This window comes from Mytilus edulis, chromosome 5 (genome assembly GCF_963676685.1).
Source record: "Mytilus edulis chromosome 5, xbMytEdul2.2, whole genome shotgun sequence".
Taxonomy (NCBI): Eukaryota; Metazoa; Mollusca; class Bivalvia; order Mytilida; family Mytilidae; genus Mytilus; species Mytilus edulis.
This window is the reverse complement of record NC_092348.1, coordinates 33,960,385-33,982,562: the sequence shown is the minus strand read 5'-3', so window position 1 is coordinate 33,982,562 and position 22,178 is coordinate 33,960,385. Positions and strand designations below refer to the sequence as shown.

At 33.6% G+C, this 22,178-nt stretch overlaps 1 protein-coding gene across 1 annotated transcript; it reads right to left on the bottom strand.

The window, feature by feature from the left end:
• Window positions 1-1,854: 1,854 nt before the first annotated feature.
• On the bottom strand, window positions 1,855-2,949 carry LOC139525056 (uncharacterized). The gene has a single exon (XM_071320233.1). It carries the CDS (start codon window positions 2,947-2,949, stop codon window positions 1,855-1,857), a length of 1,095 nt encoding a protein of 364 aa, XP_071176334.1.
• Window positions 2,950-22,178: the final 19,229 nt, after the last annotated feature.

The following is a 22,178-nucleotide window of genomic DNA, read 5'->3' as shown; positions in this document are numbered from 1 at the left end:
CGGTATGGACTTTGCTTATTGTTGAAGGCCGTATCGTGAACTATAGTTGTTAATGTCTGTGTCATTTTGGTCTATTGTGGGAAGTTGTCTCATTGGCGATCATACCACATCTACATTTTTATACAAGCGCTAAAAGGTGAATTCACTTTTCCGAACCAAGGACCAGATCTTCAAACATACGAATATAAAACATTTAAAAGGTAGAACGTATAAAAATCAAATAAGAAACAAATAAGTATCTAACATAGAGCAACAGGATCGGTTAAGCACAAACACATATAAATAGGTCATAAAAAGGTCATTTTACCTCAACAAATTTAAAACTATAACCAGACATTAGAATATAACCAATTAAAAAGGGGGAAGGATATCAAAAATCGAATAAGTAACGAATAAGGAATAAGTAATAAGTAACGAATAGGTAATAAGGAATAAGTAACGAATAAGGAATAAGGAATAGGTAACGAATAGGGAATAGGGAATTAGTAACGAATAGGGAATAGGGAATTTGTAACGAATAGGTAACGATTAGGTAACGAATAGGGAATAGGGAATAGGTAACGAATAGGGAATAGGGAATTAGTAACGAATAGGTAACGAATAGGTAACGAATAGGGAATGGGGAATAGGTAACGAATATGTAACGAATAGGGAATAGGTATCGAATAGGTAACGAATAGGGAATAGGGAATAGGTAACGAATAGGTAACGAATAGGGAATAGGGAATAGGTAACGAATAGGGAATAGGGAATAGGTAACGAATAGGGAATATGAAATTTGTAACGAATAGGTAACGATTTGGTAACGGATAGGTAACGAATAGGGAATAGGGAATAGGTAACGAATAGGTAACGAATAGGTAACGAATAGGGAATAGGGAATAGGTAACGAATAGGTAACGATTAGGGAATAGGTATCGAATAGGTAACGAATAGGGAATAGGGAATAGGTAACGAATAGGTAACGAATAGGGAATAGGTAACGAATAGGGAATAGGTAACGAATAGGCAACGAATAGGGAATAGGTAACGAATAGGCAACGAATAGGGAATAGGTAACGAATAGGTAACGAATAGGGAATAGAGAGTAGGTAACGAATAGGGAATAGGGAATAGGTAACGAATAGGGAATAGGGAATAGGTAACCAACTTGACGTCCATGAAAAAAGGTAGTCTACATAAATACGTATCGAGAATTATATCTAATGAGACATTATCTGAAACACACTACAAGAAAAGAAAATAGTGGATACACCCCAAACATGAGGATACTAAAAATGGGACCAAACAGTATTAGTGGAAGACAAAAGATGTATGTTGTTCGTTTTGTTGTGTTCCTACGTTTTTAGAATCTGAAGGGGTTCTACTACTTACGGAAATCAGATGTTGTTTTGCAATATAAATTTCCTAAATACGTGTATAAACAAGCAGCTATACGTGTTCAGTGATACTTTTTATTATCATCGTTAAACAACTGGTTGCCTTCAGTCGTATTAAAAGGATTCAGCGAACAAAGTCATATTCTGTTCTTGGTATCACGTATCATTCCGAATAGTCAACTAGTTATATCAATTCTTTCCTTTTGTCATGGTTTTTACACGAAATGTGTTAGACGTTTCCATCTTTGCCAATATGCTAAATCAAAAGTGTCGAGCTTATAAGACGTCAACGTGAATGTTTTTACTTGCGTATGTCGTCACGTGGACAACAACCAATCACAAAACAGTATAGAAATCTGACATTAAAGTCGAAACGCAAGTCATTGATACACGAGAAGCCACTAAAAGCAAGCACGAAGCTGTAGATACAATGATGCTAGTAAACAATGTATTGGTATTATAGCAACAAAACACATTAACAATTATTGACTTCAAGTTCCAAGATCTTGGTTTTCTGTCCTGACTTTTGTAAACACAATGTATCTTGTAGATTTTCGATGAATGGATACGTTTTAATGACACTCTGTAAATATGTTTTATAAAGTAATGTATCACAGCCACATACCAGTGGATTATCTCCCATGTCGACAAGTATAGGGACGGGTCTTTGTAGAAGTTGACTTACGATTGGCGGAACGTTCACAAAGAGATTGTTCCTCAAATTCACAAACAATGGTTTGTGTCTTTTGCTTGCAGTTGTACTAGAACTAAAGTCTATATAATCTAATTCATTGGTGGATAAATCTAATGTTTCCAAATTTGGAAAAGTCACTTCCCAATTTATCATTAAATCTGGAAACGACAATAGACTATTATTAGACATATTAAAAAGTGTAAGTTTTGGAAATTCTGAATTTTGTAGAGGAAGAATAAAATATGTCATTCCATCAACACTGTTACTGATATCTATTTTTTCAAGATCTTTATAATTACACATTTTTGTTGATGGCTCTTTATTCGGCAGCAACAGATCTCCAGCGTCCATTATAACGCCCTTTGATTCCAAGCCGGTGATATCTTTGGGCTCCAAAATAAGTTCATAACTGATATTTTGCATTACCAGAGAACTTAAAGTTTGTTGTCCACAATCGAAAGATTCCTTAGAAAAAATGCTAAGCGTATCAAAAACACTACTTTCTATTACACTATTTTGCAACTTCAATTTAACCATTCGATCTGGAACATCCGACATCGATGAATCGAATTCATGAAAACCATGCACGTGACAACCATCTACCCAGAGTTCGTTTATATTCCTTGATTTCATTGGCCATGGTAATCGTAACTGACCAACATCTCCGCATGTTATATTTAGAATAACAACAGTAGTACCCGAAAGATCAGACAAAAGTTTCCGAATGTCTCTGAAATCTAGAAAATTTACTACATGAATGTTGCATTGAATAACATTGTCACTGAGACTACAGAATCTATCTAATCCTGGCAAATTTGAAAATACTGAAGCTGATGCTGCATGCAGTAAAATCATTAAATATAAATGGCCGAACATATTTTACACACTCACATCTAGTTTTTAAAGTAAAAGTCCGTCAGCATTTCTGGATTATATACTCTATATATACACTATCCGACTGATGAACTATTTTTACTTTACTTGAACATAAATAGATTGTAAACATTGTCTACACCAAGTAGTAACTGTCTCAAGTAAATTAATTATATATTTGGTATTTCATGTGATGTATGTCTTGTGGTAAAACTGTGATATTAAAACGTCGTGACTACATGTTTGTGTGGCCAATAAGATTCACTGTACTTATATATAATAAAACAATTTTTTTATACTTAAAATTGTGGCAATTAAATATGTTTTTATAGTTGAAATTGTTCGAAATATTATTCAAACGACACGGCCTCAAGACATGCAGAGGTCACCATATATATATTTCGATGATGCCGGCAAATCAATATAGAAATACGACGATAAGTTATGATAGCCACTGATATATCTAATAATAAATAGTATCCTTTAAGACCAAATATTAACAGGTGCGAGTAACAAGTAGATTTGGTTATCTTACGGCCTTCACCAACAGCAAAACGCATAGCATATAGTTAGCCATACAAATGCACAGGGATGTCAAATTGTATAACAATTCAAAAGGTACCTTTTATAGTTTTGAAACTAGTGATTGAGCTTTTTTTGTTGATAGCAACATTTGGGTACATTTGTTCAACCTCAGGACACTTTAAATTTAGATATCAGCACTTGGGTACGCTTGCTCAACCTCAGGTAAATAAATAATTATTTGCATGCAGTGAATTTGGTTTTTGTGCAATAATTTCACTCCATTTTCCTGTGATCTGAATCAATTCCTATATCGCTTCGTTAGAACGTCATTATAGTTGTTATTTCTGTGTCATTTTAGTCTCTTGTGGACAGTTGTCTCATTGGCAATCATACCACATCTTCTTTTTATATTTACATGTTGGATTTAAGATGAAGTCCGACAATAAACAATCATGGTAGAATCTGTCATCTTTAGTTTTAATTAGTTCTGTGATTTCTTTATGTATAGCCGTCTCCTCCATAAGCTTACCCTTATATGGAACATAATTTCCATTTTTGCTGCTGTTCATTTGCAACTCAACACTTTTTTTCTGTTTATTTTTTAAAAACGTTCGAGCTGGAAACCTACATAGAAAAAAAGCATACAAAAATCCTAACGACAAGGGCGGACATGAAGAAATATAATTGTTCCATGAAAAAATAATATAAAATTCAGCAAGAACAAACGCACAACAACAGATTTTCGAATCAATAACGTATCATTTTGACATTCTTACTTTATTAGGCTAATTTTGGTATTTTATCAGCCAAACAAAACATTTCCATACTTAAGTGAAGTGTGAATTTATGGTTAATAAAGCGTTGTATTTATTGTGCAAATCAGGATGGATCATAAAAACCATCAATCAATCATACATAATTACAAATTATATGATTACCATAATTAATGTACATATGATAGACTATTGTCGTTTTTATTGTTTACTCTGGTTCAAATCGGTCTGAACTGGTTACGTATGATATCTGCATACTAGTCCTTTGTAACTAGAACTATTTTTGCAAGCAACATGTACAATTTTACCCAGATGTTCATTTTCTATGTAATTTAAGGACTTATTTTTTTAAAAACATTTTAATTTAATTTTCGTTGTCAGGTTCTACATGGCACGTGACAGCGACATGATGTTAATAGCTGTTTAAATAATAAACCATAAGTCTTACAAGGTTTATAATGTATCATAAACCAAAATTTTGTATGTACTGTTTTTATATGTTTCTTGCAAGATAAAAGTCTGCACTTTTTAGTAACAGTGGCGGTTATCTTTAATGGCAGTCTGACTCATGATAGTGATATTCTGCTAGTGGATGATGAATGTTTCACTATTTACAGTTTTAAAGATATTCTGTTGTCTTTGCTATATTTCTTGCTATTTCATTTTCATGAGTATTCAGTTTAGCATTTCTCATTTCAATTGGGTTATTTGACCCTAATCCACTAACCATGGTTTTGTTGATCTTGCATGTTTTGTAAATCTTTCATGATTGAATACTACTGCCCTTTTGATTCAATATTTGCATTATAATATCAAAATTACATAAAAAACGAGTCATATATACTAATTTATTATGTTTACAGTTTATTATTGATATCACTTATGTGTTCTATTTCTAAAATAGCAAAGTTCCGCTCAAACTTTTCCAGTAGTTTCCGCGACCATTTCTTTACAGTCGAACAATGGATAGTAGTAGAAGATTACTTGATCTTTACAGCAAGGTCAGCTAACAATATCATTGACGATGAATTGAAATAACTCTGCTTTGGAGTGAATTTGAATTGATTAGAAGGGGGAAAATGCCATAAAGAGGTTTTGTTACTAGCCAAGGAGCAATTATGGGTGAAACCCTAATAAGTCACCCACAACAACAACAAACGAACAAAAACTTGTTTGAATATTTGTTTAATATAATTTTCAAACTTGTACCACAGAGATAAACTGGTCAACAATCATGCAATAGATCAATTGAAAGAAAAATATACGAGACAATCATTCGAGAATGTCCAGCACAGCACAACTACATGGCAGGTGTCAGTTTTGAGTATCCATATTATTACAATCTATAAAATTCACATAGAAGCCAATCAGACAAACCCAGTACATCAGTTTAATCCATATACAAGTTCATATAAGTTATTTCTCGACCATTAATATGTTAAATAGGACCGTCTTCTATCTCACGATAAGGTGATAACGTGAATAAAAGGAGACATGGGTGTACGTAAAAAAAGACAAACGATATATAAATTCAAATGACATCTAGAAGTCAACAAAGGTCAACAGATATAACACTTTACAAATTTGTTTTGTCCGTATCGTTTTTCTCAAACCAAGCATACTCTCACACCTCACCACATGAAAATTTACCTGAAAACAAACACTCTATACCCCCTTCCCTCATCTCCAAAATGAAAGAATGCATAAGTATCAGAATAAATCATAGCTATTGGACCAAATGGGAAAACAAACAATTGTTAGGTCCATCAATGGTAAACTATAATACATGGAAGAGTTAATTTATAATTTCTCAATAATTATTGACGATAGGTTTATTATAAACCAGTACCGAAACGGGTTATCTAACAGTGTGCACCACATTTTTTATGTTATTTCGAATAGACAGAAAAAATATTACAGTCATTTCTTATAATTTAATTCTAAATTCCATTTTAAACCGTAGAAAACCATGAAAATACGTTAATGACGTCACGGTCACATGAAAACAAAACTTTACGACACAAGAGATGAATTCAACTTTCCATTTCTAAGTAGCAACATTCCAGCAGCGCATGCATACGGAGTATAATTATATCTCCAAATTGATACGATATTCCTAAGCGTGTATTCCCTATAATGATTTCTTTGATAGGGGATTGCTGCTCACAAGGAAGCTATTAAAACAAGAGTTCCAACTGGTGAAGTTGAAATCATACCTTAGTAAATTTTACAGAAGCCATCACGAGTTGGTTGACCGTTACGGAATAACCGTTTCACATATGATATCGGATATGTTCCTAATGTCGTAACTAAAATACCCTTCTTTTTCATGAGTGTGACCTACCGAATTAGACTATTTACCGGATTTGTTATCAAGTAAGCAACACGACGGGTGCCACATGTGGAGCAGAAATTGCTTACCCTTCCGGAGCACCTGAGATCACCACTAGTTTTTGTTTGGGTTCGTGTTGCTAAGTCTTGAGTTTTCTATGTAGTGTCTTCTGTACTATTATTTGTATGTTTGTCTTTTTATTTTTAACCATGGCGTTGTCAGATTATTTTTGATCTATGAGTTTGACTGTCCCTCTAGTATCTTTCGTCCCTCTTTTATATGTTTTTGTATTTAAAACTCATAAAGCTCACTGGTGATTCTGTACTCAAATATATTAAAATAACAAATGAGGTCAAGAAAACCTTGACATACATATGTTATTACGATACATAAGATCTTCAATCGTTACATTCACCATTTCCGATTTATGAGGAAAAACATGTTATAAACTCTCTTTTGTGTTAATTTCAGTGACTGAATTTACGATATTAACAGCATTATCAAATAATATACAATAAATCATATATGAGAGATACTTCTTACAAGTTGCTAGATGTTATTTGATAAAACAACTAGAAATTATGGTGTCAGAATAGAATATATTTCAGCGAACATACGGTGGCGTTATTTGTCACAAATCGACACTTCGTTCGATGAAAGACACCATGCCGCAATCTGTAAATGCTAGACAATTTAAGATGCAATCTTATTTTCCATTGGCAGTCAAAAGAAACTGTTCTCTTGGTATTGACTATATAAAAAAGAAGATGTGGTATGATTTCCAATGGGACAACTGTCCACAAGAGACAAAAATGACACAGAAATTAACAACTATAGGCCACCGTACGGCCTTCAACAACGATCAAAGCACATACCGCATAGTCAGCTATAAAAGGCCCCGATATGACAATGTAAAACAATTCAAACGAGAAAACTAACGGCCTTATTTATATACAAAAATGAACGAAAAACAAATATGTAACACATAAACAAACGACAGCCACTGAAATACAGGCTCCTGACTTGAGACAGGCACATCACATTAATAATGTGACGGGGTTAAACATGTTAGCGGGATCCCAACCCTCTCCCTAACCTAAGACAGTGGTATAACAGTACAACGTAAGAACGAACTATAAAAAATCAGGTGAAAAAGGCTTAACTCATCAGATGGACAAAAATACGCTTGAACGTGGCCGGGTACATGTACATCCGGACAACAAACAAACACTAGGAACAGATCTGAGAGTACTCGCAGTTGTCTGGCAGCTAGTTCAAAGCCACTAACAACTAATAAAAAAAATCAGTGTAAAGACGTCATAAACAGTCAGAGAAAAACATGACCTTGTGCAATGCCAAGTTACATATATCGACAGATTAATTCACTTATAGTCCGGCCGATTGGTGCAGATATAGAGCAGAATTGCTCACTTGATGAGGAAAGCATGAAACTTTGCATAGTAGTTCTTGGTTATATACCCTTTGATTTCAGCTATGGACCCACTCTGAAAAATCCAATATGGCTGCCATTTTCAAGATGGCGGTAAAACGGTATAAATATCAAGGCTGTCCTAAAGGTATTCTATATAATTTCGGAAATTAAAGTAATGATCCTTTAAAAATGGACTTCATGTTCTTGAATTAGTTATCCATTAATTTTAAAGTATAAAAAAAAAAATGGTTATTTCTATAACACATACATTTGCAAATATGGCTGCATATACAAAAACAAATCGTGAATTTCAAAATTTTAATCAATATGTTACATGTTATTGTATTTGTTCTTTAAACGCTTTCAGTTTTAATGCTTGGAATGAAATAGGTTGAAACGAGTCGATTGAACGTTACTATAGGTCGGTTAAATGTGGTGGAATAGTAGGTAACTCATCTGAACTTTGAGGCAGTGCCGAGGGCACCTTATATCGTGTCTCTTCAATGCCACGTCTTACGTCACTTATCGCGTTTTCATCTGTCGTACCCACTACATCGTCAAATTATTCAATGTAATCAATAAGTGTACTTTTCTTCTGGCGGATTAGACGATTTCCATCATTTAAAATGGTTAAGGGGCAATTATTTCCATTTCCAACTACGTCCGAAACTAATTCGCAACTATTCAGCGAGGATGGTCCTACAATGCACTGCTGGTCAGCACTTTTATTACTTTTAATGGTAACAGTCATTTTTGAGTTTGGTGGATCTGTGATGGTTCGTTTTATGCAAACTTGCTGAGTTGAAATCTCGTTTCCACTGTTAACAAATTAATGCCGAATTTATCACTTTATTGTTGATGGTAATTGTGGGAGTATTTATGTTTATCACTTCGCTCAGTGTGTCCAAAATATCTAGGCTAAGTATAACATGGTCTGTTAATGGCTCTTTGCACACATCCCACTGTATGTTTACTCTATTAATGTCGAGAGTCGTTCTGTATAATCTTCCCAATAAAAAGCTGTTAACCCAAACTACGTAGCTTTACGTTCTCCAAATCTCCATTTTCTTCCGGAATTATTAATTTCTTATTTACTAATGTTATTATTGCAGCAGTGTCCACAATCATGCTCACATTCTGGTCATGTATAGTAACTCGTACTGATAGTACCTCGTACTTCTAAGCTCTTTCAAATGGTTCGTCTAGTGACAATATCGGACGAGGCCGTGGGCCTCTGTTCAATTTTGTGATGAGGTTAGGTTTCATGGCCAATAAACGTTGGCCTACTGACCCGACTCTTTGCTGTTCAAAGACTCCATTGTTGGGGTTGCACTTTGATTTGCTCCGTATCCTGGTTAAGGTGACCGTTGTCTGAAATAACCGGGATTTCTGGAGTTTGTCCGTAGAGATGCTAACTGTTGTCTTTAGGGACTATATGATCTCTAGCTTAGTAGGGGTGTTGCTGATAGATAGGCATTATAAGCTTGGGTGTATTTCTATCTGGCGATCTACCGCAATTGTATTGCTCAGGAGATCTAACACGTGTATATTGATTAGGTGATCTTCCATGATTATTTGATCAGAAGAACCGACGTTATATTGGTCGGCCAATCCACGGTTATGTTGATTTGTTGAAAGCATAACATCAGCTAGTTTTGTAACAATTTGTGTGAGGTTATGCACCTCATTATCCAAAGGACTGCTCATATTTCCTTTATCGGTCGGTAATACTGCACCATCAGCAAAGTAGACATGTCGATGGTCATAGTTGGCACTTTTTTTATCCATATATCGCCATCTGGTTTTCTATTGATGTTCTCAATTGTTTTAACAGCTTGTTGAATGTTTCTGAGTTCCTTTCTATTACATGCCTTGAAGAATCTTTGTCTTAACATCCTCGACGGAATGCTTCGGTTTGAATCTGGTTTGATCGTCTTTCTTGCTGAAGCGCTGCTCCAAATGTAAGTTTTTTTTAAGGCCATTGAATCATCATCTGTGTTTACCTTGCGAGGTACTCACAGCCAACATCGGCCTGGCAATCTGGGGCCTACACACATTTCCCCTGTTTTCCCATTGTCATCTACCGGCAGTTCGTTCAAATTTGTAAATGAAAGCCTCCCAAGTCATGGATCCTCTTCAATTGAGTTTTTTTTCATTTTTTGGGAGCTGTGGGCTTCGGCTCCGGCTCCTTGCACCAAGATTTTCTTGCCATCGGGTATATTCTCTCTCCAATGAGTAGTCTGAATAAGAGGTGTTCCCACACTCTTTTTGGTTTCCTCTGCCCTTTCCTGGATCGGTCAGTGGACTCAGCAGCTGTTATGGGAAGCCTGTTAGAGCTCCAGGAGCTGACGAGATTGTCATAATTGGAGTGATAAATGTATATTTGCCATTGGCTCGACGGGGATGATACCGTAAGTAGGCACTGCATTCAGCATTTGAGAAACTTGATAGAACCCACTAGCAGCCAATTGTTTATGTAATGGTGTGCTGCTCTGAACCAAATATTATTGACTCATAGTAAGTGTGCGTAAGAAGATACATAAGCCTTTAGCTGGTATCATTGATTAGTACTAGAGGTTTATAGTATATGTTCTTAAATGGAGATTATTGTTGAATAATTTGTACTGTCTCATGCAGGGCCAATGGCCCTGACATAGGACTTTTGACTTAAGGTGAAGACACCATCAACAGAGTTGGCGCGGTTGATGGTTCATGCGAACTACAATTGGGGAAAGACCCAAGGCATGGATTTAGTTGTGTACTTTTGGTAAACTTGCGTTGTACTGGCTAAGGTCAAATTTTGGCTTAGAAGATGTGTCCGTTGCAGGAATTTTAACTGCTTTATTTCGATTGTCATTTGTTGGAAGGTACCCTGCTGTTCAAATGCACTTTTAAATTGAACTGTGTCTCCTTCCTCAGTTGTTGTCAGCTTGTCCATTCGTCTGACCACAACATTAGATATCTTATTGGTCTGATCATCAATTCCGCCAAGCAATTATTACTATCCTGTCTTCAGAGATATTGCTCTCATCTGTTCGTTATTAATATTCATTGCCTCTTTCTGTTCAGCTTGAAACGTAATGAGACCAACACATATTTGATCAATTTGCGCTTCGCTCTGTTTTATATTGCGGTATATCTCAGCTGTACTTTGAGCATTAGATTTTCTATCTGCTAAAAATTCTTGGTACAATTTTTAAATAGTCATTTTTGAGCTGTTCTCTGTTAAAGCGTCTTCAGTTGTGGGTTTCTCCATATCCCCAAGTGATACAGTGTCTGCCATTTCAATGTTCTAGTCCTTGTTGTCCTCAATTCCTGCCATTTCACTGATATGTGTTTAAATGATTCTCAATTCACAGTTTAATATCTCAAATTGCAAAATATTGCGACCCGCAGATTTATAAGGCAGATAAATCCCAAATCACAGCTTTTATGTGTGACCCAAGACAACAAATAGTGCAGCTTTTAATGAAAGCTACTATTGCAGCTTGTTATGAAAGCTACTACTTTGTGTATGAAATTACAAGCAAGGCAAAATCAAAAAGGACAGAACTGGGACAGATACTAAATGACACTATACATTAATAAAATGCTTATATTCAGGTCAATTCTCTGAATAATGAATATCTGCTTATTTTTCAAGGCGGCCATTTTGAAAATATCCGCCATTTTGTATTTCAAAGATAGATCAACACAGAATCTTGCTAAGTACACCAAGTCATTCAAATATGTTAATTTGTGTTCTTTCAGCATCAAATCCACTGTGGTTTGTGCAATACTGGAAAATATTTTTGAACGTACGGCAGCCATCTTGAAATAAGCCGCCATATTGAATTTTGAGGGTGGGTCCATAGCTAATATTGCTCAGTATACAAAAATGTACCATCATGCAAAACATGGCGCTTTCCTCATTATTTGAGCAATATTTTCACCGATCGGCCGGACTAACTGTCATATTCCTGACTTGGTACAGGCATTGTCCTATGTAGAAAATGGTTAATTAAACCTGGTTTACAGCTAGCTAAATCTCTCACTTGTATGATGGTCGAATCAAATTCCATCTGATTTCTTAATTCCTTACATACGTATTCCTTTTTACATCAGAGGCCCCTGAGGGGCCTCGGGTGTATTGCCATCGCCTACTTTTCAATTCGCGCAAAGATCAAAGAGATGCATATATAATTAGTTTTGGAATAATAACCGACATTATAGACCCGCGGACCTATATAGTGCAGAATAAAATTCCGTATCACTTCTTTTAAATTCATGTTTTCAATGGATACTCAGTTTTTTAAATTTTTGCAAAATTTATAATATGAAAATGTTTTGTCGTTAGAAATATTTGTATTTTAATCAAACGATCTTCAATATCAAAAAATTGTTGTTGCGGATGAATACCACGAGTGCGCAAGAGGACAAGAGCGAGTGTGTAGAAAATCGAGAGGAAATCAATTCACACATTTATACACAGAAAGGTAATTATATTTCAATTATTTGATTTGGAGTAACCTTTTTAAACCGTTTGTAGCATATATTTGTCTATAATATTAACGTAGCAAAACCAGGAAAATTTAATCTGTCATATTAAATATTAAAATAAATTATCAGGTCACGTCCCCCGCAGCCATTTTGAAAATACCAGCAGATTGGGTAGGAGCAACAAGAACCTTCAAGGCCTTTAAAGATAAGGTTACTATTTGTGTATTTTTTTTTTTAGTTAAATTTCTTTTCTTCGTAAATAACAAGTAGGTAGATTGATCACTTGGACACACACACGGAACTATTTTCTGTTTTTTAAGATACTGTTTCGGATTTTCGCTCCCCGACTTAGTTTGTTGCATTCAATATGTCCCCTTGACTGGAAAATACGCGGAATTTGTAATGACTCTGACTATGTCTATGTAAGTAATTCTAATATATAATTATTATTCAGAGAAGACTTTTTCTTCTTCCTATAGAGTTATACTCTTTTTAAGTGTATAAAGACTCTTGCTCGTAAAATCAAGAGTCTTACTTTACACTGAAATGTCACAATTTGGGTTAATCACATTTACTGAATTACTATAGATATATTGGGAGAAACCTTAGTTTTGGAGATATAAATATAGATTAACTGTCCTGTTTTTTAAGTCTTCCTTAGCTTGTAGTATTGTATTATTTTGACCATATATGACATGTATCGCCAAAATTATATGATAATTTGATGACATACTTGTGCTTATCATTCTCTACAGCATTATTTAATTTAAATGTGTAACCATATCCATGTCAAATTTTAGTAACTTATATTAGACATTTGTTCACACATACATGCATATGTGCATATGAAAACTTGAATTGAGCAAATATGATTAGTTATATCTATGAGAAATACAATCAGTTAACTTTATCTATGAGCACCCATGAGATCTTAAATTGAGCAAATATGATCAGTTATATGTTGAGTAAAATTTGAGCTAGATCTACTCAATTGAGTTAGATATATATCAATATTGAGACTAATCTAAATGGTTATTTGAGCACACATGAGCCTATTTATACTATTGAGAGCAATATTGGGATACTGCATGAGCAAACTAAGCAAATCTTTATTGAGACAAACCTATGAGCGCTATATTTTTAAATTTGTTCTTGACAATTTTTTGTTTATTTTAAAAAAAAATATAGGGACAACAGAGTTGGTGTATGTGGGTTCAATTCCCACCCTAGGCATTCATTTATATTGGCTGGTGCAAAGCGGGCAGTTTAGCTTAGTGGCCCCACACTGACTCTGTTGTTCATATGTTACTTAATAAAATTAGGCGGCATCGTTCAGGTCTTGCCATCTTTATTTTTCTATTCGAAAATCAGACACAACAAAACCATTGAATAATTGTGAAAATTATACCACAGATAACTATGGTAAAACTTTAATTGTTTTTTGCATAATTAAACTTGGCTGCCATCCAAGATCTAAAACGTTTTTATATTGATGAATTATATATATCAGATTTGGATTCTTTTGGTTACAAAACATTTTGGATGGTACATGTAGGTAGCGGCCAAATCTTTATTCCTAAAGGCTTAAAGCTTTCAGGTCTGAAAATTGCCCAAAATCATCACATTTTGACAAATTTGGAACATAAAATGTACTTTTATGAAAAGAACTGATTTATTGAGTGTTAAGACTTTTGAAATAGACCCAAATTACGAACCAAATTGAGAACATTTTGGAGTTTTATATAGTTTAGGCTATTTTGGGCAATAAGTGAAACTTGTCCTTTGAATCAGTGGTTTCACAATAACCATTATATACTAAGTATCTGTTAAAAGATAGCTCTTTCACAGTACATTGTTAAACTTAAAGATAAATATATACCGACAATGACCAATATTAATGATGGAATGAGATTATACATGTATATATACTGTTTTATATTGTTACATGTACATACATAAATGAAAATTAAAACCAAATTGTTGTCATTATTCATAAAAAAAGAAAAGGGAGGTATGATTGGTATAAATCAGACACCAGCTCTAGACAAAATGATGAAAAAGAAATAAAGCTTATAACCATACAACATTTTTACAATCAGAAAAAAACTATACATAAATCAGTTAGAAATAGCCATGAAATGTCAAATGTTAAACAATATATACAAGAAAACTAATGGCCACATCAATGTACAATCGGGAAATCAAGATATACACCAAAAAATTACAAGGCCTGTTTTACAGGTTTCTTACAAAGGACCGACACATTCATATGGTAGTTGTGTTCTATATGTATAGTGCAAAATGTTCTCATTGCTAAACCAGTGGTATCCAAAGTATTAAATCCAGAACAAAGTAAAAAAAACCTAACAGTTGAAAAACTATCCAAATGTTGTGATATTCAATTAACAAAAATACCATCATTAGCAAATGGCTATCTATATAATTATAATACATTGTAATATTTACAATGAACCATTTAATAATTAAAAACCAATTGTTCAAAGAACAATTGAAGGTCTTTCCACAAGTGAAGATCTATTTTATTATCAAAATATTAAAAATCAATCTAAAATGTCAGTTCCTATGGCTTTATAATATATAAATATGAATTTAAAGCAAAGGTCAAAATCTAGAACGTGCAAATTACCTATGACCTTGACCTCAATTTCAAGGTCATAAACCAAGGATCTCAAATCAAAAGACCCTAGGTCTTTATTATGTATGGTTAATGAGTTATATGACTTTACGCATAATTCTAAATATAAGATGGGCAAAAACTCCTATTTATTGTTTACGCACCCTTTCAACAAAAATTTATAAGTAACGGCATGTTGCAACTAACAATTTAGTGAAAATAAGATGTAGATATGTTATAAGGTTTTGAAAATAAGTAAAAATAAGCCAAAATAAAAAATATAGAATATGACCTTGACCCTTGACCTTGACCTAATCTTCATTTTTTTTGGACCAAGGATTTCAAATTAAAAGACCCTAGGTCTCTATCACTTATGGTTTACCAGTTAGAAATGCAAATCACTTATATCAAATACATAAGGGGGAATAACTCTCATATGGAGTATCAGGATAGCTTCGGTTAAAACTAAACTCCGAATCCTGAAGATGTAACGAGCATTTTGGTAAAATAAATTTGTCGTAATCTTTTACGGTTGCGAAGGAGTAGTGGCCACAAGAAAAACAGTGTTTGGGGAGATAACTCTTACTGCGCGGTTGTCAGTTTTAAAGCGTATAAACTATACGATATCATATTCCAAATATCTAAGCAACATCTTTTGAAACAACAAAATTACGCAAGAAAAAAAATTAGGCGGAAGAAAAAAAAAATAATAATCAGAACAAAATCAATAGGTCTTTCCACGGAAAGGTGGAAAGACCTAATTAGAAAACAGAACCTACAATGTACATGTATAGCTGCTAATTTAAAAAAAAAAATATAATGGATAAATGATTGACTGTGTTACAATAAAACCAAGATACAAATGTAACTCAGTGAAGCTATTTATGAACATTTAAAGAGTTTGTGTTGACTGCAACAAAAATCTAGAATAAGGGATAGTAATCTTGCTGTGTTAACATCCATTTAATTAGCAATTGATCCAAAAGCTAAATGTTTCAGAAAAAAGACCTGGATACTACATGTACAAACATTGTTAATTAATGCCATTTGTAGAGCAGGATCTGCTTACCCACCCGGAGCACTGAGATCACCTGTTTTGGTGGGGTTCGTGTTGCTCAGTCTTTAGTTTTCTATGTTGTTTCTAGTGTACTTTTATTTGTATGCATGTCTTTTTCAGTTTTAGTCATGGAATTGTAAGTTTATTTTCCATTTATGAGTTTGCTGTTCATCTGGTATCTTTAGCCCCAAAGTTTCCCCTGGGTCAATTATTTTTTTCGCCACCTCTTTCGCCAAAACAATATATTTTTCCCCACTTTATTTTTTAATTAGCCACAATATTACAATTTATCTGTTTTGATATGATTGTCTTAAACCTCTTTTTCATAGTTCAGTGAGTGACTATATAGCTACTTGAAGAATTGTTTGCTATGTTGATTCTCTATTATAAGTTATACGCTAACGATTTTTGTATGTGTGCAACTATATGGTCATAATGCCAATCTAACAGTTCTCATTTGACCAAGTAATCATTGATAATTCACAAAGTTAAGTTTCCTAGTTCAAGTCAGTATCTCAGATATGATAGCATATTATATTTAATATTTGTACTATATTGTATGGTGAACATATCTGTCTGGTAGGTATAATATAAACACCTGTCATTTATCAATAATTCAACACAACATGAGGTCCTCTGATGTTCAGTACTTCAGTACTTTGATTAATAATTTCTGTGGACCTATCAAGACTTGTTGTTATTGGCAACACTTTTGGATTACTGATTTTCAACCAAAAATCAGCATTCCAAAAATGTATTTCGTGGAGGTTTGTCCTATATTTAAATGAGGCAGAATTAAAACAAGAACTTTAAAGTACAAAAAGAAGGTAGCATTTCTTTTAACCTTACGATGCTTTATATCGATAATGTCTGCTCTTTTATAGTTTGCCGTCCATGTTGAACGCATCTATCCAATCAAGCCGGATACCACATATACAGTTAAATATGTTTCTTATCTGAACATATTAGTTCCTTTATACAGGTTTCCTGTTGTGAACTTAACATTTCTATGTGTCACCAGCGATTGTATAGTATTTATGATATACTAGTATATCGCACAGTCGGTACGATATGACAGAGTTTGATAGAGAAGTAATGCTGACGTGGAAGCGTTTATACAAAGGTTTCATATAAGTTTAAGTCATGTTTGTAAGCTGAACGGTTGACATCATGATGGGATTAGCTGATATGAAACATATGTGCAAAATGTGACCATACATATGTTCCAATTAGCTTTGCCAAAGTGTCGTCCTCTTTTCTCCGATTGTGACATCAGAGATCGAGACTAATCACTGATTTTTTTTTAAATCATCACTTCCAAATCCTCAAGGTCTCTACCAGTTTTTTGTGTTTGTTATACTCGTTTCTTATGTAGGGTTTGATTAACTATTGTTTTATTTTCTTCGTTTTCTTTATGTTATTGCTTGTTTATTCTCCAACGTTTGATTTTTAAAATTGTTCCTTACGGTAATTCTGCCTCTTTTGCACACGACAAACATGTTAACCGAAAGCATGCACACTATATCATACTTTAAAACATTCTCATAGAACCAGTGACCACTGGTTTTTGTTGTTCAAAAGCGTAGTGTCTTTTTTTTAGTTCGTTGTATAGCCAAATCAATAAGGAGGTTCGGGATAGAATATAAAGAAAAACCGATCTGTTTGACTGTTTCTCTGTCTGTCTGACAATTTGCTTTGTAGACCCAACTACTTCTCACGGCATTGACAAATATTGATTATATTGTCAAGGTGGAAGAATCTTTTAAGGGAGATACCCACAGTTCTAGCTATTCACCTATGTATCTCCTAATTATTTCTTAGTTTTATATGATCTTAAAATGAACAAGCTATTGACTACTAGTATTTGGTTAAATGAAATTCATGCATAGGCATAGTCAGGTGTAAAAGGAAATGTGTCTTCATTTATACAGGTATGAGTGTTAATTGATTAAGATATGAAAAAAGTAAGTGCATTTTCCCGTGGAAAATAACTACATATTTGCCCTTATCTCTCTGTAATAGTCACACGAAGTGTCCTTTAATTGTTACGCGCCGACTTAAAATTAAGCCAAATAAAACAGAAGTATTGAAATGTACTACATCGTTTCAGAATAATGTGCAAATATTTAAAACATGCAAATTTCTAAAACATTCTGACTGACATTCAGCACTTTAATTTATTACAATCAATGAGAACTTCATTAATTTATCTAAAAGCCTTGGTAATACATCTGGATTTGATGTCTTAAAAACTGCTTTATATCAAACATAGATTGACGTTACTGATTGATACCAGTCTGTCATTATCAATTGCAATAAACAAGACAGTGCTCAATTGACTAGAATACATTGGCCAATCATATCAATAATAGAAAACAAGACAATTATGGGTTGTCAATAAAAAGTAAACAGGTGTCATTTGTATTTGTCTGTAATTGTGTAATTGGCAATAACAAAGGTTTAGGAAGTTGTTTCATATATATTATCATATTTGTATGATAACGGAAAGCCCAACATAAAAACAAATGTCTGTTTGATGTTTTTCTTATGTAATTAGGAATTTGTAATAAAAACATTATCTGTCACTCATTTTATTAAAACATATTTTTGTTTAACGAATTTGCATTATGCATTTGATTAAGTTATTTCGAGCACATTACTTGTTTTTGTTTCAAGAATGCTTACACACAATATAATATTTACCATCTGCATTATGTTTACGTTATTGGTTCGACCATGTGGAGTTCTCTCGACCAGAAACTAAAAATAAGCTAATGATTTGAACATTTGTGGTCATACATTACAAAGTTCTAGATTATAAATTACAATACGACTGCTACAGGTGGAGCAGGATTTTGTTACTCCTCTGGATCACAAGAGATCAACCTCAGTAATTGGTCGGGTTCGTGTTGATAAGTCTTTAGTTTTCTATATTGTGTTAGCACAGTTGTTTGACTTTTGGTCTGTAAAGGATTATTTTCTTGTGTATGTTTAGTGAACTTTATATTTGAAAACAAGATGACATACCCATAGAAAACACGTGTCTGCATAACTCGTTCTTGTTTTAATGAGGCTAACTTTATTCTCGGGCTGTCAATAATAAGTAAAACAAGCATTATTTATATCATTTGACTTCTTATGAGGTTATAAAATGAGAACTGAATGATTCAGACCACTACTTTATAGATTTACATGTGAAATTCAAGTCACACAATGTTTAGTTTCAGTCTATCGTTTGCTCAGAGAACCTGTAGTATCATTTACTTTGTTCTCGTTTCACTATAAACAATGAAAATGAATCAGAAAGTCAACGAGCCAACAATCCATACCAAAGAGCAGAAAACAGTCGAAGGCAAGCAATGGGGTTTCTGACAACACAGCAAGAAAATACCGCACACGAAAGCGTCCTTCAACTGGCCTCTTAACAAAAATTTGTACTCGTTCACTAAGAATGAACGCCAGATTAAACTCCGAAATACATTGTGTATACATAAACTAAAATTAAGTCAAAGTTTCTCCTTTTGCTATAATTGATGATTTTTTCTAACATCATAACCCAAAACCATAACTAAAGGATTTACCAAATATTTTTTGTACTTTTGTCTCCAATAAATAGTTTTCTCAATGTATATAATATCATATCTTTTTATTTTCATAAAGATATAATTTGTTTTTGTATGAATACTTCCCGAAGTTTGACAAGGGTATACTACTTTGATTTTGTCATAGTTTGGTTAAATTGGTCATGGATTGGTAAGGTCACTTCACAGAACAACATCCTCGGTTCTTTTCAAATGAACAAATAAAAAGCAAATAGCATGTTTGAATCCTTATTGTACGGTTGATAATTATAGTATGGTAGGTTATTAACTACTGTCAGGGTTAAGAGAAGGGGCAAGGGAGCCCTAACACATTTAAAACACAGCATATTCTAAATGTGCGTATTTTAAAAGTCAAAGTCTCAAAGCAGTGGCTGCCGTTTGATATTGTATATCATATTTGTTTTTCGCTGAATGTTTTGATTATAACTTAGGTCGTTGAGTTTCTTACTTAAATTGCTTAACTTTTATGTGGTCGGAGCCTTTAATTTCTCGCTAAAAGATACGGGGGTTTTAAAAATCATTGAAGACCGAAAGGTATCTTAACATTAACGTCATTTGGTCATCGGGTAGATACGAAAATACTAAGAGAGCAATCTTAGATTCATAAGTTAAAAAAGATAGACAACAACACCATGAACAACACCATAAACAATACGTGAAACAGATTCATAGATACACTCAATGAGTTTAATCGTTGATTAACCTCACAATTATAAGTTTCTGGACTTCAATTTTATGTTTCGTCAACTTAATATACCTCACAATTATCAACAAACGCGTAAACTTTCAAAAGTAAAAACATAAAACAATTAAAAAACGGAACTATTATTAAATCAAAAGACAACTGTTTGTCCTACACTATTAATTAAGTCACAATAAAATGTAATTATAAAAACTATTGGATATAAATAATCTATTTGAAAAATAGATGCATTGATCCCAATTTGGTCGAAAATAGAGGGTCGCTATTTAGTCCAGAAATAAATCTACGATACGGTCTATGGGTTTATTTCTTCTTCGTGCAATATAAACACAAGAAACACAAAAATGTAAACGAAGAAACTAAGATGATTAATTTCGATTGGGTTTTCGCTTCGTAATATCAACAACAGACGACAACACCATGAACAAAACGTGAAAGGTATGCATAGATACACAGAATAAATTAAATTAAACATTAAACTCAGACACAATTACATGTAACAGAAATCTAAATTATCAACCTTCGTTAGGCAATCAAATTCGTGCGTTACTATTGAATTGCATACTGAAGGGGAGTTGTGATATTGAAAAGTAAAATCACAAAAATACTGAACTCCGAGGAAAATTCAAAACGGCTATTCTCTAATCTAATGGCAGATTCAAAAGCTCAAACGCATCAAACGAATGGATAGCAACTGTCATATTTCTGACCTGGTACAGGAATTTTATCATGTAGAAAATGGCGGATTGAACCTGGTGTTATAGCTAGCGAAACCTCTAACTTGTATGACAAGCATTTAAAACATTCAAACATGTAGGTTTCTTTTTGTTTGATAAGAATTTATTCAAAATAATAAGAATGTGTCCTAAGTATACGGATGCCCCACTCGCACTATCATTTTCTGTGTTCAGTGGACCGGTAAATTGGGATGAAAACTCTAATTTGACATTAGAATTAGAGAGGTCATATCATAGGGAACATGTGTACTTAGTTTGAAGTTGATTGGACGTCAACTTCATCATAAACTACCGTGACCAAAAACTTTAACCTGAAATTGGACAAACGAACGGTACGACGAACGGACCCACAGACCAAAAAACATAATGACTCTCTACTATCGTAGTTATAGGTGGGGTATAATAACAAGATAGAGAACCCCTTTTTAACTTTTACTTAAATTAGCTTTTAACATTCTGTATCTGCAAACATACTTTAATTCAAGTAAACACTTTTTGGAACTATCAAATTGCTGGCTTATTTGTTATTTGCAACACGTTTTTCAATAAAAAAAAATCTGCAATCTGAAAATACAAATGTGCTACTCATACTTTTGGCGTCTTGTCCTTTATTCAAATGAGGCAGAATTGGTATAGGAGTAATAAAGTGAACTTGAAGAAGATAGCATATTCGTTAACCTTACGCTAAGCTTTATTTATATATAATAGTCTCTAATTGCAAGGTTGCTGACCCTGTTGAACGCGTATATCACATTTAACTGAAAACAAGCACATAAACATTTTATTATGTCACATATCTGAACATACTATCACATTTGGAAATTGACAATTGACGACTTGCTTGAAACTAAAATTGACGACAAAAATTTATTTTTAGGGTTCCTGTAGTGAACTTTACAATTATATGTGGCACCATCAAGCAGCGGTTGCAAACTAGCTATTACTATTCAAACAGTC

Coding starts and splice junctions, on each gene's coding strand:
- LOC139525056 (XM_071320233.1), bottom strand. CDS start 2,949: ATGTTCGGCCATTTATATTTAATGATTTTACTGCATGCAGCATCAGCT.